The 15,063-nt window shown below is 45.4% G+C and overlaps 1 protein-coding gene across 5 annotated transcripts in view; it reads right to left on the reverse strand.

Annotated features, from left to right (window-relative positions):
• Nucleotides 1–300: 300 nt before the first annotated feature.
• The window catches only part of LOC102935053 (antigen WC1.1), a 256,921-nt gene continuing 242,158 nt past the window's right edge, over nucleotides 301–15,063 (reverse strand). For all 5 annotated transcript variants that reach the window (XM_043551536.1, XM_043551494.1, XM_037912353.2 and 2 more), the window contains 9 exons: nucleotides 14,714–14,776; nucleotides 14,313–14,627; nucleotides 13,854–13,889; nucleotides 13,380–13,517; nucleotides 6,089–6,181; nucleotides 5,016–5,099; nucleotides 2,946–3,035; nucleotides 2,066–2,218; nucleotides 301–734 (listed from right to left, as the gene is read on the reverse strand). In XM_043551536.1, coding sequence (XP_043407471.1) covers nucleotides 616–734; nucleotides 2,066–2,218; nucleotides 2,946–3,035; nucleotides 5,016–5,099; nucleotides 6,089–6,181; nucleotides 13,380–13,517; nucleotides 13,854–13,889; nucleotides 14,313–14,627; nucleotides 14,714–14,776 — 1,091 coding nt within the window. In that variant the 3' untranslated portion in view covers nucleotides 301–615. The remainder of the gene's footprint in view (nucleotides 735–2,065; nucleotides 2,219–2,945; nucleotides 3,036–5,015; nucleotides 5,100–6,088; nucleotides 6,182–13,379; nucleotides 13,518–13,853; nucleotides 13,890–14,312; nucleotides 14,628–14,713; nucleotides 14,777–15,063) is intronic.

Here is a 15,063-nt window from a genome sequence, read left to right on the forward strand (position 1 = left end):
GGTACCTGTAAATAACCTCCCATTTATCCTCCTGGATTTCAGAGGAAAGTCTGGAGTCTGTATTGGGGGTTAGGGCCCTCTCTGGAGTTAGGAAAATTTTGTTGCTGGGTTTCTCACTATTACCACACCCCTGACAGAACATTCACTCTCAGTGCAGTGCCCCATCCTAGAGCCCGCGATACCTGAGAAGTGACATTTTAACATTATTACTTTTTGGTGATTCAGTCTCCATCTCTCTCCCTGCTGGTCCCCATGGAGCCACCCAACAGACCTCACGAGAGAAACATCAGCCCTGGAACAGATCTTCAAAAAGGGTTTAATAAGAAAAAGCAAAAATTCACAATGAAGAAATGTTAGGAACAAAAAAGCAGGGAAGTTCCAGACTGACTGATCAATGGGAAGTTACAGGGGAAATCACAGCCCCTGTCTCAGTCACACTTACATGTCTTGCATCTGAACCAACTGCAATAAAAAAGGCTGATTGAAGTAGTTCCCAGGCAGGGATTTTCTCTGATACCCCCCATGGGTGAATGAACATTTGGGACAGAAAGAGTCTAACCATACAGCATTTACATCCTCACAGGATATTTGATCTGAACTCAGCCATTCTTATATTCATGTCCCAGAGGTGCCAATATCAACGTCATCATAACCCAGGTCATGAGGAGGTGGGGACAGGGCGTCCCTCTCAGCCCCAGAGGCCCCTTCACTTCTTAGCGAGTGCAGACTCCAGCCTGAAAATAGCAAAGAGGTCACATTATAGTCAATGTATCCATTCTCCACCCATGTGCACTCACATAATGGGTGGGCAACGTACAGTATGGGCTGTGAATCAGCCCCTGCCCCCAGTTCCTCTGAGTGGGCCTCTGTCAAGTTTAATCCATTATCTCTCTCTCTGTTCTTCAAAGAAAACATGTGGGAACATATTCTCTCTGTGCTGGGACCACCCTGGTGCAGAAGAAGTGTGGGGATGGCAGTGAGCTGGTGACAACTCCCCGATAGACCAGTAGGGGCTGCTGTAACTGCTGACAGCTGATATAGTCCCTAAGGGACCACACGCCAGCAGAGACCTCGTGGCTGGAGTAGGGTGGCGGCCCTATCCCAACGGACATGCCTGGACCTCATAGATCTTACCTGCCCACACAATGCTTGTTTGCATGTTATTGCCATCAAGACCAAATAAATGCACATTTCATCCCTGGGCCCCAGGTCTGATCCTATCCTAAAAGGAACATTTACATATAGAAGAGAGTGATTTCAAATCTGAAGCTGGGCCAGTAACCAACCCCACAGCAGGGCCCTGCTCTTCCCATTTCTATCCAGGGCACTGATACCTGGTTTGGGGGAAGGAACTTTGGCCGTGATCCTGCCTGTGGTCACATGTAACTCTGCTGATTTGGACAGTCCCACTAAAGTCAGTGAGACTATTCATATGAGTAGAGTAACAGATGGGATCTAGTATTTGTAGGATCAGGGACCTTATCTAGGAAATCTTCTCTCTTTCTTGGTTTAAGTCCATTTAACTCTGCTTAGTAAAGGTCAGGGTGGGGATACACCTGGGAGTTTACCAATAACTGTATTTCAGTAGAGTGACAGTGACCTCTAGTGGCCAGTAAAGGCTCTTCCAGGTGAGTAACCAACAACAGAGATCCCAATACACAGGCCCAACAATCCCATCTGGAATTTCTATCTCAAACGTGTCTGCTTACAGAGACAGGGAGAGGAGACTCCTCACAATCATCGCTTTGGCCAGGGTCGCTTCCTTGATGCATAATGCACATTCCCACCTGGAGATTGTTCCTGTGGATCAATCTCTGGGAAACATAGACCTTTCCAGCATTGCCAACCCCAAGTGTTCAGAAATGAGTGGTCAGGCCTCAAATATCTTGAGTTTGGCTTACAAACAATAAGATTTAAACAATTTTTTGGTTTGTTTCTCAGTTTTGTCTTGTGGTTTCTGAGTTTTTAGGTTAAACTCTAGAAACTGAAACTTTTAGAAAAACAAACATCATGGGGCTAATGAAAAAAATTGTGACAATTGGCAACATTGCATTTCCCCACTCACCAGTCTGATCATCTCTGTTCCTGTCACTGTCCTCATGGGCCCCAGTGACTTCCTGGGCACTCGGTCCAGAAGCAGGGTCATCTTCAGTGTTAGAAACTTCTCTGGCTTCATCATAACCGTCCCATGGGGCACCTCCAGGCAGGGCAGGGACCTCTGAAATAAAGATGGTAATTAATCATAATGAAAAGGGGCTTTCCACTGAATAGAGAAATAAACTAGATGCCAGGTGTGGAGAACAAGGGATTTATGTATATTATTTCTTATGAACGTAATATACACCTCAGTTTACCTGTTTGATATTATCCTGCCAGACTGCTTAGAGTTAAAAGAGTGCAAGGGACTATTTCATCAGGCCCTGGTGACTGGAAGACATCTAACTTGTCTAAGTAATTTTTTACTTGTTCTTTCCCTATTTTAGCCTCTCATCCTACCTCATTTTCACTGGCATTTACTATGTTAGATGTCCATTTGGAACTAAACTTTTTGGTGAAAACTGAAACAAAAAAGTCATTTAGCACTTCAGCCATTTCCACATTTTCTATTATTGTCCCCCTCCACCCACCAAGTAATGGGCCTACCCTGTCCTTGGTCTTCCTTTTGTTCCTAATATATTTGTATAACATTGTCTTGTTACCCTTTATGTCTCTAGTTAATTTAATCTCATTTTGTGCCTTGGGCTCTCTAATTTTGCCCCTACATACTTGTGTTATTTGAGGGGAGCTGTTAATTGTGGAATGCCCATCTCTGGCTCCAACCAGGCTAGTCTGGTTAATTCTTCCCAGCCCTGAGCTCAGGATCAAAGGGCAGACTAGAAAATGAAGGGGGGTGGAGCAGCAGTAGCCATGGAGTAATGTTTTCAGGAGATGGATTCACTGCTCACCTTGACCGTCTGGAGTCCGGGGAATGTTGCTTGATGCAGGTTCCTCCACATTATCGTAATCCAACTGAGAACCACCAGGGAAAGCTCCCTCTGGAACAGCAAACAGCACACTCAGCATCTCCTGAACACACCCATTTCCCCAGTAGGTTTTTAGTTCCCCATTAAAGACCTGTTGCCTTGGAGTTTGGGCTGTTTATCATGGAGTTTGTAGGAGAAGTCACAGGGTGAGCCAGGGTCAAAGTCATGGACAGTGTATGAAACAGGAATTTTGCCACCTTTAGTTCCTCATAAATGAGAAGGGCCCAGCCCTGTCCTACTGTATCCAATAGCAACTCTGTCATGCGCTTCAATGGGATCCAGATCTGTGCTGGTGAGGCACTAACCCTGGACATATTGGAAGATAGAAGCTGCCACACCAGACACAACAGTTGTGAATCAAACTGAACTCTATAAAGACATGCTTTAAAGTCTCTACTCCTGGGGGAATTCTGTGCTCCTGCGAGCGTGCAGAAAAACACCCCCACAGATTCTCTTTACTTTCTGCAGAAAATGGTTTCTGTGGGAAGCAATGAGAAACTGCACCAGTGTTCACTCACTTCTCCCCAGCAGAGCCCAGGCTTGTCTCTTCAGTCAGCTGTCGGAGAGGCAAATCACTTTGGGGGGGGGGGTGTCTGGGGATTCCACGGCCGACCAGGGATGTTAGTCCCAGCTGGGTGGCGGGGGGAGGAGGAGGACGGAGATGGAGTTCTACCTCCCTCTCCCCTACATGGAGCAGCTGGAGCTGGGTCAGATCAACCCCCAGAAACTTCCCCTGGCTGCAGAAAACTCTGCACCGTGGTTGGAGGTGGGGCTTGGAGGGGAGCGGTCTAGATGCAGGAGATGAAGCTGGGTGGGGTGGGGGGGTCCAGGTGTGTGGGGGAATGAGGTTCAGTGTGTGTGTTGGGGTATTGGTTGCAGGGGGGATGGGCAGATGAGGGGGATGGGAGGACGGGGGAGCAACTCCCTGTATAGTGACCCCTCCCCCCTGCACCCAGAACCCCCCAACCAAGCCCCTGAAAGCAAATCCACACCCTCCCAAGCCTCACCCCCTGCATCAAGAGCCCCCCCTCACACAGACCTCCCCTCACCCAGAATCCCCCATTGAGCCCCCTCTGCACCCAAATCCCCACCCCCTCTGAGCCTCATCCCCTGCACTGGGAGCCCATTGCTTCTTGTCCTATCCACACCCAGGACCCTCATCCCACTGAGCCCCAACCAGTTGCACCTGGACCCCCCACCCCACCAAGCCCCACTCCCCCATCACCCAGACCCCCGCTCCACTGAGCCCTAACCATCTTCATTGGGACTCCCCTGCAGAGTCCCATTTCCCCTACACCCAGAACCCCACACCAAGCCGCTGTGCATCTAGATCGCACTCAGACCCCCCACCAAGCTGCTTGCACCCAGATTGTGCAACACAGAACCCTGGTACTCTTGAGGGAACGATGCACCAAAAAAAAAAAAATTTTTTAAATTGTGTAAAGTTCATATTTTATTTGTCAAAATAACACGGTAACACAATAACAATATAATCACACGCTTTTCAATTACTTTGGTAATTTATTTCGAAGTATTTGTTAGCATATAATTTAAATGGTGTGATTATATTGTGTTACTTTGACAAATAAAATATGCAGAATTTTAAAATATTGTGTGCATAATTTTTAATCTTTTGGCGCAGAATTCCCTCAGGAGTAAGTCTCTTACCTTATAAGGGGTAGAATGTGACATGGGCTACATGCTCATGCTGGAGAGGCAGAGGGCTAAGATCATGGGGCACAGATCAGGAACTGTTTAGTGATAGGTGCCAGCTGTTAAATTCAGATTCCTACATGCCAAGTGAATATTTCTCTGCCCTATTCTCTTCAGTTTCTACCCTGGGGGAGGGCACCATGAGCTATGCAGAGAAAGGGTCAGGATTTGATCATACATTTCCATCAAGAGTTTGGACACAAATCTTTGATGTGGAATTTAAATTCCCCACCTAGATGTGGGTGTCTATCTTTGTATTCACCCCCCTTCCCTTGTTACCTTCTTCTGATGCAAAATCGTTTTCCCCCTCACTATCCCCGGTGTAATACCGCAGCTTCGCCACTGAATCATCTGAAAAGGAGACTGGAGAGATGGTAAATGGGATGTTATCACAGTGACAGCAGAGAAATTGGCTGATGGGCAATGCTTCCAGGTCCTGGAGCAGGATTTATGGTCTTGGTATTTTGCTCCTTCTAGAGAAGATGCTGAATTCACAGCAACTGGCGCTGACTTTCCAAGAGAAATATCCATTTTTTTGTGGTAAATGTGGCTTTGGGGTGGATAAAATCAGACTGGGAAGATGCTGGGAACAGCCATATTGACCTCATGAGGTGAGGGAGGGACTGAGTGAGCGCTTTAACATGGGATCCTCGACTGCTGTGGGTTTCATTTGAATCATTCTCATTAACTGGGGAGCCTGTTTTCATTCACACTCAGGCTGTAAGAATCTGTTTAGAGAGGAATGTTTTTTTCCTCCTGAATGTTGCTACTTCATGGCCTGGTCCAGCAGAAAATCATGGCTGAGGCTGCTGGTCTTCGGAAGGTCCAGACCTCCACAGCCATAGACGTGACTCCCACTTTGTTAAGCAAGATATTTCCCCTCCCCTGCCTTGCTGCCAGAGTAGGCCATGTCCCTCCAAGGGTCAAAGCCTGTGGTCTACTCCCGCTCTTAGTAAATAGAAGAATATGGATCTCAGAAGTAGCCTCAAGGAGACACACTGACCATGCTCAGAGAGCCTGACAATGTGCTAAACTGAGAGCAGAATCTTCCCAGTTGATTGATATTGAGTCAAAATGGTGTAAACAGACAGGTTGCTGACTCATAACTAGTTACCCTTCAAGGCTACAGGATGTACAGATGGGACCGACTGTCCTCAGAATGGAGCTAGAAGAGTCTGCTTGGGAGGAAACTCATTCGAGTCCAGTAACTGGCAGATCTCTCCACAGACTCAGTGCCCGCAGCCATCCAGGACTCACAGGGTGGAAGGCTGCAGATATTTATCTCTGAGTCAAGAGTATTAGGATGGAAAGTGCATTGGAGATTTGCTCCCTGTTAGGAATGACACACAGACCTGAGCGACCGAATATCTGCTTCTTTCTCATCAGGTTATAATCAATCTCCTCATACACAGCCTCAGAGAAAGGGTCCAGGGATCTTCTGGAGTCTGAAAACAAAGGGCAGGGTCCGCACAGAGTCAGAAACTAGGGATGGGAAACCCTATGAGATCATCCAGCCCCTCCTCCTGGGCCCAGCACAGGACTGGTCCCTACGGCACATTCCCACTGCTCTGTCCAATCTAGATTTGAACTTCCCAGATGACAGGGACTATGCCCCTTTGATGTTTGTTCCATTGGGTATTTCACTGTCATTAATTTTATCTTGATATTCAGCCTTTATGGTCCCTTGATAAATTTGTCCTGCAACTCCTAGTACCACCCAAAATCATACCTCTTCCATCCTGGTGCTTACACCTATGGGCAAAACAGTACTTACATATTTACGTATTGCCTAGAGACTATCTGGGGAATAATTAGCTACTATTGTGCAGTGCTTTAACAATGGAAAGAATGGATGAACATAAGGGTTCAACCACACTGCAATCTGGAGGTGTGATTGCAGCACTGCATGAGTAAACACACCTGAGCAAGCAGCTTTCACTGCTATTGTTATGCCACCTAGGTTTCAGCTACTAGCATGACTGGCTACAGAGCTTCCCTTCCAGAGAGATACTCGCTGTTTGTGTACATCATAAGATCTTTTAATACTCTGCCAGATATAGCTGAAACAACTTATGTTACACACAGTGCCACCTAGTGTCTGAACAGTATAATACAGTTAAGCATACCTTTAAGTATTCCACTTTAAGCCCTGGTCTACACTAGAGGGCAGGATCGATCTAAGTTACACAACTTCAGCTATGTGAATAACGTAGCTGAAGACGACATACTTAGATCGACTTACCGTGGTGTCTTCCCCCATCGACTCTGCCTGTGCCTCCCCCATCGACTCTGCCTGTGCCTCTCGCGGCAGTGGAGTACAGGAGTTGATGGGAGAGCGCTTGGGAGTTGATTTATCACGTCTAGTCTAGACCCAATAAATTGATCCCTACTGGATTGATCGCTGCCCGCAGATCCGGTGGGTAGTGTAGACATACCCTAAGTTCTACATTCCTACCATTTACAAAATTTAAACTGTCATGCTATCATTGTAGGTCAGTATGAATCAGTCTATTAAGTGTCTCTCAATCGTACTTGTTTTCTAATTACCCGACTCAAGCACATAACAGCATGGTCATCCAGCTGTACATTAGTTGCAATAACTGGCTACAGTTGGCTTGGAATCCTTGAATCTTCTTCTTGTTATGCATCCACCATCTGTAGAGTTTGGTTTGTTGATTATTTCTGAGGAATAAACTGTAGGTATTGATGGTTTCTGTTGAACTCTCCACTGTTGATCACAATCACATGTGATCTGGGTACCGAATTATTTTTCTTTGAGACAGCTGGAGTTGTCCATTCTTTTCCTCCACCCAATTTGGCATGAACACAGTCACGAGATTCTAGACTCCACAATTCTCTGAGTGACATCTGTTTTAAGAGAGTGTTCCTAAGCTCTTTTTGTCTTTTTATCCGATTTGGCTACTCTCTTCATGGCTGAACACTTTGGAGATAGATTCTTTTCTGAAGTTGGAACTGTAGCTCTGAGTTTTCTTCCCATCACGAGTTATACTGGACCACATCCAACAGCTGCTATCCCCATATTGACTGGGTAAATGCCACCATAGGCTGGGATGCAGAGACAAAGTTTCTTAACACTTTAAATGACTGCTTCTTGGAGCAGCTAGTCCTGGAACCCACAAGGGGAGGGGCACTTTTTTATTTAGCCCTAAGTGGAGCACTGGTCCAAGAGGTGAATATAGCTGGACCGCTTGGTCCATAGTGACCATAATATAATTAAATTAAATATCCCTATGGTGGAGAAAACATCACAGCAGCCCAACATGGTAGCATTTATTTTCAGAAAGGGGGATTATACAAAAATGAGGAAGTTAGTTAAGCAGAAATTAAAAGGTACGGCACCAAAAGTGAAATCCCTGCAAGCTGCATGGCAACTTTTTAAAGACACCATAATAGAGGCTCAATTTAAATGCATACCCCAAATTAAGAAACATAGTAAGAGAACCAAAAAAATGCCACCATGGCTAAACAACAAAGTAAAAGAAGCAGTGAGAGGCAAAAAGGCATCCTTGAGAAAGTAGAAGTTAAATTCTAGTGAGAAAAATAGAAAGGAGCATAAACTCTGCAAGTGAAATGTAAAAATATAAGTAGGCAGGCCAAAAAAGAATGTGAAGAACAGGTAGCCAAAGACTCAAAAAGTAACAGCAACATTTTTTTAAAATACGTCAGAAGCAGGAAGCCTGCTGGACAACCAGTGGGGGCCACTGAACAATCGAGATGCTAAAGGAACACTCAAGGATGATAAGGCCATTGGGGAGAAACTAAATGAATTCTTTGCATCGGTCTTCATGGCTGAGGATGTGAGGGAGATTCCCAAACCTGAGCCATTCTTTTTAGGTGACAAATCTGAGGAACTGTCCCAGGTTGAGGTGTCATTAGAGGAGGTTTTGGAACAAGTTGATAAACTAAACAGTAATAAATCACCAGGACCAGATAGTATTTACCCAAGAGTTCTAAAGGAACTCAAATGTGAAATTGTGAACTGTTAACAGGGGTATGTAACCTATCATTTAAATCAGCTTCTGCACCAGATGACTGAAGGATAGCTAATGTGAGACCAATTTTTTTGAAAGGCTCCAGAGGTGATCCTGGCAATTACAGGTCGGTAAGCCTAACTTCAGTACTGGGCAAACTGGTTGAAATGTTAGTAAAGAACAGAATTATCAGACACATAGATGATTTGTTGGGGAAGAGTCAAAATGGTTTTTCTAAAGGGCAATCATGCCTCACCAATCTACTAGAATTCTTTGAGAGCGTCAACAAGCATGTGGACAAGGTGGATTCAGTGGATATAGTGTACTTAGATTTTCAGAAAGCCTTTGACAAGGTCCCTCACCAAAGGCTCATAAGCAAAGTAAGCTGTCATGACATAAGAAGGAAGGTCCTCTCATGGATCGGTAACTGGTTAAAAGATACGAAACAAAAGGTAGGAATAAATGGTCAGTTTTCAGAATGGAGAGAGGTAAATAGTGCTGTCCCCAGGGGTCTGTACTGGGACTAGTACTGTTCAACATATTCATAAATGATTTGGAAAAAGGGGTAAATGGTGAGGTGGCAAAATTTGAGGAGGATACAAAACTACTCAAGATAGTTAAGTCCAAAGCAGACTGTGAAGAGCTCACAAAACTGGGTGACTGGGCAACAAAATGGCAGATGAAATTCAATGTTGATAAATGACAAGTAAGGCACATTGGAAAACATACTCCCCACTATACGTATACAATGATGGGGTCTAAATTACCTGATAGCACACAAGAAAGATCTTGGATTCATTGTGAATAGTTCTCTGAAAACATCCACCCAATGTGCATTGGCAATCAAAAAATCAAACAGAATTTTAGGAATTATTAAGAAAGGGGTAGATAATAAGACAGAAAATATCATATTGCCTCTATATAAATCCATGGTATCCCCACATCTTGACTACTGTGTGCAGATGCGGTCACCGCATCTCAAAAAAGATATATTGGAATTGGAAAAGGTACAGAAAAGAGCAACAAAAATTATTAGGCCTATGGAACAGCTGCCATATGAAGAGAGATTAATAAGACTGGGACTTTTCAGCTTGGAAAAGAGATAACTAAGTGGGAGATATGATTGAGGTCTATAAAATCATGACTGGTGTGGAGAAAGTAAATAAGGAAGTGTTACTTAGTCCTTCTCATAACTCAAGAACTTGGGGTCATCAAATGAAGTTTATAGGCAGCAGGTTTAAAACAAACAAAGGGAAGTATTTCTTCACACAACTCACAGTCAACCCGTGGAACTCTTTGCCAGAGGATGTTGTGAAGGCCAAGTCTATAACAGGGTTCAAAAAAGAACTAGATAAATTCCATGGGCAGGGATGGTGTCCCTAGCCTCTGTTTGCCAGAGGCTGGAAGTGCGCATCAGGGGATTGATCACTTGGTTGCCTGTTCTGTTCATTCCCTCTGGGGCACCTGGCATTGGCCACTGTTGGAAGACAGGATACTGGACTAGATGGACCTTTGGTCGATCCATTATAGCCATTCTTATGTTCTTATGGCTCAAAATTGTCACCAGTTTCTAGACACAGTAGTTCTCTTACTGAGTGACAACTGTTGTAAAAGTGTTCTTAAGCTCTTTTTTTACTTTTTTAATCCAATTGGCTACGCTGTTCACGTCTGGCCACTTTGGAGATAGACAACTCAGAACTACTGTTTCTACTTTAGAAAGGAATCTTCCAATCAGGAGTTGTGCTGGACCACATCCAGTAGCTCCTATTTATGCTGATCTGTAACTCAGAAGAGCAAGGAATGGCTCTTCCTATTGCAGGATTTTTTGGCTGTCTGTACAGCTCTTTCAGCCTCTCTATTTGCTTGTGGGTAATGTGGACTGCTAGTAATATGATCATACTCATATTTTGTTTAGAATGACATTTTCCTGAAGTGAATTGTGGTCCACTGTTTATCACTAGTTGTTCTGGAATACCGAAATAAACAAAAGTGAATTGTAGTTTTTCGATAACACTGTGAAATGTTTTGTCTTTCAAGTACATTATTTCTACATACTGGGAAAAATAGTCCACTACAATCAAGGAATGAGGTCCTCTGAATTTACATAAACCTGCAGCTAGCTTCTTCCAAGTTCTGTCTGGTATTTGTACACTGTATAGTTCAGCATTGTCTCCTGAGTTTATTTCTACTGGATCGCCTTTCAAAAATCCAGTATCAACAAATCCTTTGTGAAGCTCTTCCACCTTTCTCACTAGGCCCACCATGGCTGCCACACTGAGGCGGAGATGGTTGTTGACCTTTGATCCTTTGATCACATGCAATCTGAATGCAAAGCTTTTGTATTGGTAAGTTGTTTCTGTGGTAAACTGTCCCATGCAATCAGAATGCCTCCAAGGCTAGTCAGAGCTGTGTCAGGTTCCTTCAGCTCTGGGATGGGCTGAAGGTTATTTTAAGTTCCTTCTGAGATGACTGTGACATTTCCTCTTGAGTCAATTTTAAAGTCAACAGCCTTTCTCTGAATATTCAGTTTCACTCTCTAGACAGGCTCCATATCTTCACACATGATTAGGGCCCTACCAAATTCAAGGTCTATTTTGATCAATTTCATGGCCACAGGGTTTTCAAATTGGTCAATTTCTCATTTTCAGCTGTTTACATCTGAAATTTTATGGTGTTGTAATCATGGGAGACCGAACCCAAAAGATACCTTGAAGTGGGTCTGATCTCCCTTGCTCCCCCCACCCCCAGAGCTGCCATGCAAGGGAAGGACAAGTCCTGTCTCTCCCCAATCCAGCAGGGACTCACAGCTGGGAGCTCATTGACAGGAGCACTTCCGGGAGCAGGGATACTGGACCCACCTCTATACAAGTCTTCTCCAGCTGCAGGAACCTCAGTTTCTGGGCAGGGAGCTTCCTGCAGCAGAAGGAGGCACTCGGATGTGGGTCTGCTTTCCCCCCGCCCTCCCCTGCCATGCAAGGGAAGGGAAGGCCAAGTCCTGTCCCTCCCCAGCCTAGCATGGACTTGCAGCTAGGAGTCCCCTGATTGGGGCACTCTCAGGAGCAGGGGGATATTGGACCCACCTCTACAAGTCTCCTCCAGCTGCAGGAACCTCCAGAACTGGAGCTTCCTGCAGTAGGAGGAGACACTCCGAGGTGGGTCTGATCTCCCCCTGAGAGAGAGAGAGAGCGGATGTGCAGGGGAAGGACAAGTCGTCTTCCTCCCAGCCCAGCCAGGGTGCTGGGGTGCTCTCAGCTGCAAGGGGGAGATCAGATTTCATGGGGAAGGGTTTATTTCACGGTCTGTGACACATTTTTCACAGCCGTGAAACTGGTAGGGCCCTACATATTATAGATCTCAGAAACAATGGCTCTTGATTGTCTGTAATACGAATCAACTCCCTGACTACTTTGATTCAGCAAACAGCAGCAAAATGTCCATGTTTTGTGCATTTATTATACCCTGAGCCTTTGGGTGGACATTCTTCATCTCTTGGGATATGAATTTGTCCTTATCTTATGCATTTAGGCTGTAAGGCTTTTGTAATTGCTTAGATTTCAACCTTCTTAGCCTGGGAGTTCTGTCTCCTTACCTAAGCAGTCTTATGGTAATTACTTGCATTTATTAACAGCTTCTAAGCTAGTTTCTTGTTTTTCAAGTTTGGCAAGTTGCTCTGGGTTTTGCTGTCTAATCAGCTCAGACTGCTTTTCTTTTTGAATAGCAGTGTGTAGGGTGAAGTCTGTTTTTAATTGTAGCTGCTGTGAAAGATTTTTATCTGTTAACCCAATAACCACTACTAGCCTGTCTCTGATATTTTCATATTTTGCTGTTCCAAAATCACAGTTTTCAGCCAATGCATGCAGAGCTCTAATAAACCATTCAACATTTTCCCCTAGTCCTTGAATTCTCTGGTGAAAACATGCACTTTCATAAACCACATTTCTCTGAGGTAAAAAGTATGCATTAAACTTATCCAAAACCCTTTCATGGTTGTCTTCATGGCTGTCTTGATTAAAATCATAGGATTTAAAGTTATGCTCTGCCTGCTTCCTCATAGCATAAATTAAAGAGCATACTTGTATACCTTCAGTTTCCTTACAGAATTTTGTAGCAATTTGAAATCTTGCAAAATGCTGCTTCTCATCTGTCCACTGTGAAGGTTTATCTAAGCTGAAGTTGTCTGGGGCAATGAAGAGAGGGATATTGATGAGATCCTGCAACCTCTGTTCTTTTTTTTTCTGTCTGCAACTTTTGTTGCTGTTCCTTCTGCATGTAACTTCTGTTGCTGTTTTCCTTCTGTTCTTGTTCTACTCTGGCACTGCTGAACTTTGGACACCATGTCATGTACACCCTTTACAAGTAGGTGGCAGAGCTGCTATTAGCTGGTCAGGCTTCTGTACCACTGATGGACCGGCTATAGAGCTTCCTTCCTAGATAGATTCACACCAGATGTGTTCTCTATAAGATCCCTTTAAAGCTCTTCATGGCATGGCTGAGGTTAGTTTAAATAAATTGCGACACACAGCACCACCTTGTAGCCGAACAGTATAATACAGTTTAGCCTTCCATTACACTGCCAATGCCCCTCTCCTCAGCTACAGCTCCTCCTGCTATTTCAGAGGCATTTCACACAGTGACACCAAGCAGGACTCACCTCTGCGCTCTGCCCTGGCACTTCGCACCTGCGCCCCCAGGATGATTAAGACCAGACAGAGCAGGGCCCCCAGGATAATGCAGATGACCACGGGCACTGTGACTCTCCCACTGTCAGTTGGAGGGCGGCGCGGGGGAGCTGGATGGAAACGAACATGCAACAGAGAGAGATTATCATGTGAGAGTCAGGGGGGCCCCAGGGAGCTCCCCAGTCTCTCATTGCGTGGCCCATGAGACCAGAGTAACGGGCTGGGACACAGTCTGTGTGCCATGGGGGCAGCTCACAGACTGCTGTTTAAATCATGGGCTCTGCCCTGTCAGCTGGAGTCCTGCCCAGCACCCGGGTATCATTCACCCATAGATTTCACAGGCCGTGGAAAGGAACTCCTTCCCTCAGGCTGCAGCTTGCAGTTCCTCCTCTGTGACCCAGCACCAGGTAAATTTAACCCTTGATGGAAGGAGATAGATGTTTTACCTGTTCTAGTCAGTGAATCTGTCGTCTCTGTCACACCTGTAAAGGGAAAGGGAGGAGAGTTAGAGTCTGGAGTGAGGGGGAGGTGACGTGTTTGTTACCAGGAGAATGGGTCCTCTGAGAGTCCCTGGGGGTCTCCAGCTGTGACCTGTTCTGATTCCCAGAAACTCCTGCACAAGAGCATAGGGCCTGTATGATAGAGATTTTGGGCCCAACTTAAGTCCTCTGTGCTGAGAACATTAGTAACAAACCAGCACATTGGGACCTATGATGGATACAAGGTCTATGTGGGCTGATGCCTTAGCCAATCTTACCCAACAAAGATTCCACCTCACAGCATCCATGATGCTCCTGCACACAGGAGATGGGAGGGCCTGCCCTGTGACCAAGATGGGGAGGCAGTTGTATCCATCCCTTCTGTGAAAATTACAGCATGAAGCAGAACCATCTCCTGTCACTCACCTGAACAATTAACAGCAGCATCTTCCTTATGATCACAGTTACTCTCACCCCAGGGCTTGGCAGGACAGTCCCAGAGAGATGACTCTGTCCCTCTGCAATTCAACGTCTCCACCCAGATGGGACCAGTCCCCTCACCAAATGCAGCCTCGCCCAGGGCAGATACAGCAGATCCACAGCCCAGTTGTTCACATACAACTTTAGCATCCGCCATGTCCCAGGAGTCATCACAAACTGTTCCCCAGGAGCCACGGTACCAAACCTCCACTCTCCCCGAGCATCTGTCCTCTCCTCCCACGACGTGTAACTTCTCCTGGTCTGGAAATGCAGAAACCTCACATGTTACTGGGACAGCTGGGAAAGTCCTTAGGGACCAAGAGCGAGACAGTGAGAAGCAGAGATACCTGTACAGCTTGTAGAGTTCGGGCATTCACTAAACAGGGTCTGAGGTGGTTTTTCTTTTATTCCTATGGATAGAAAATTATGACATGAACAGACTGAGAAGTGTGTGGGATGTAGGAGAGAGTAGGGTTATCGGTATATTAAACCTCTAAAGTACAGCAATTTCATAAGCTTAAATCTAAATCCCTAGGAGAAGGTAGCGGGAAAGCTGGTCGACACAGAGAACAAAAAGATAGCAAGAATATTAGGCAAGTGCTTAGGGAAATGCAGCAAAGTACGGAATGGAACAGACCTTGACTGCTGACTAGAGGGTCCCTCAGCCAGAACCCAGAGTAGAGCCGGGGCCCAGATT

The sequence above is a fragment of the Chelonia mydas genome, chromosome 1 (genome assembly GCF_015237465.2).
Source record: "Chelonia mydas isolate rCheMyd1 chromosome 1, rCheMyd1.pri.v2, whole genome shotgun sequence".
NCBI lineage: Eukaryota > Metazoa > Chordata > Testudines > Cheloniidae > Chelonia > Chelonia mydas.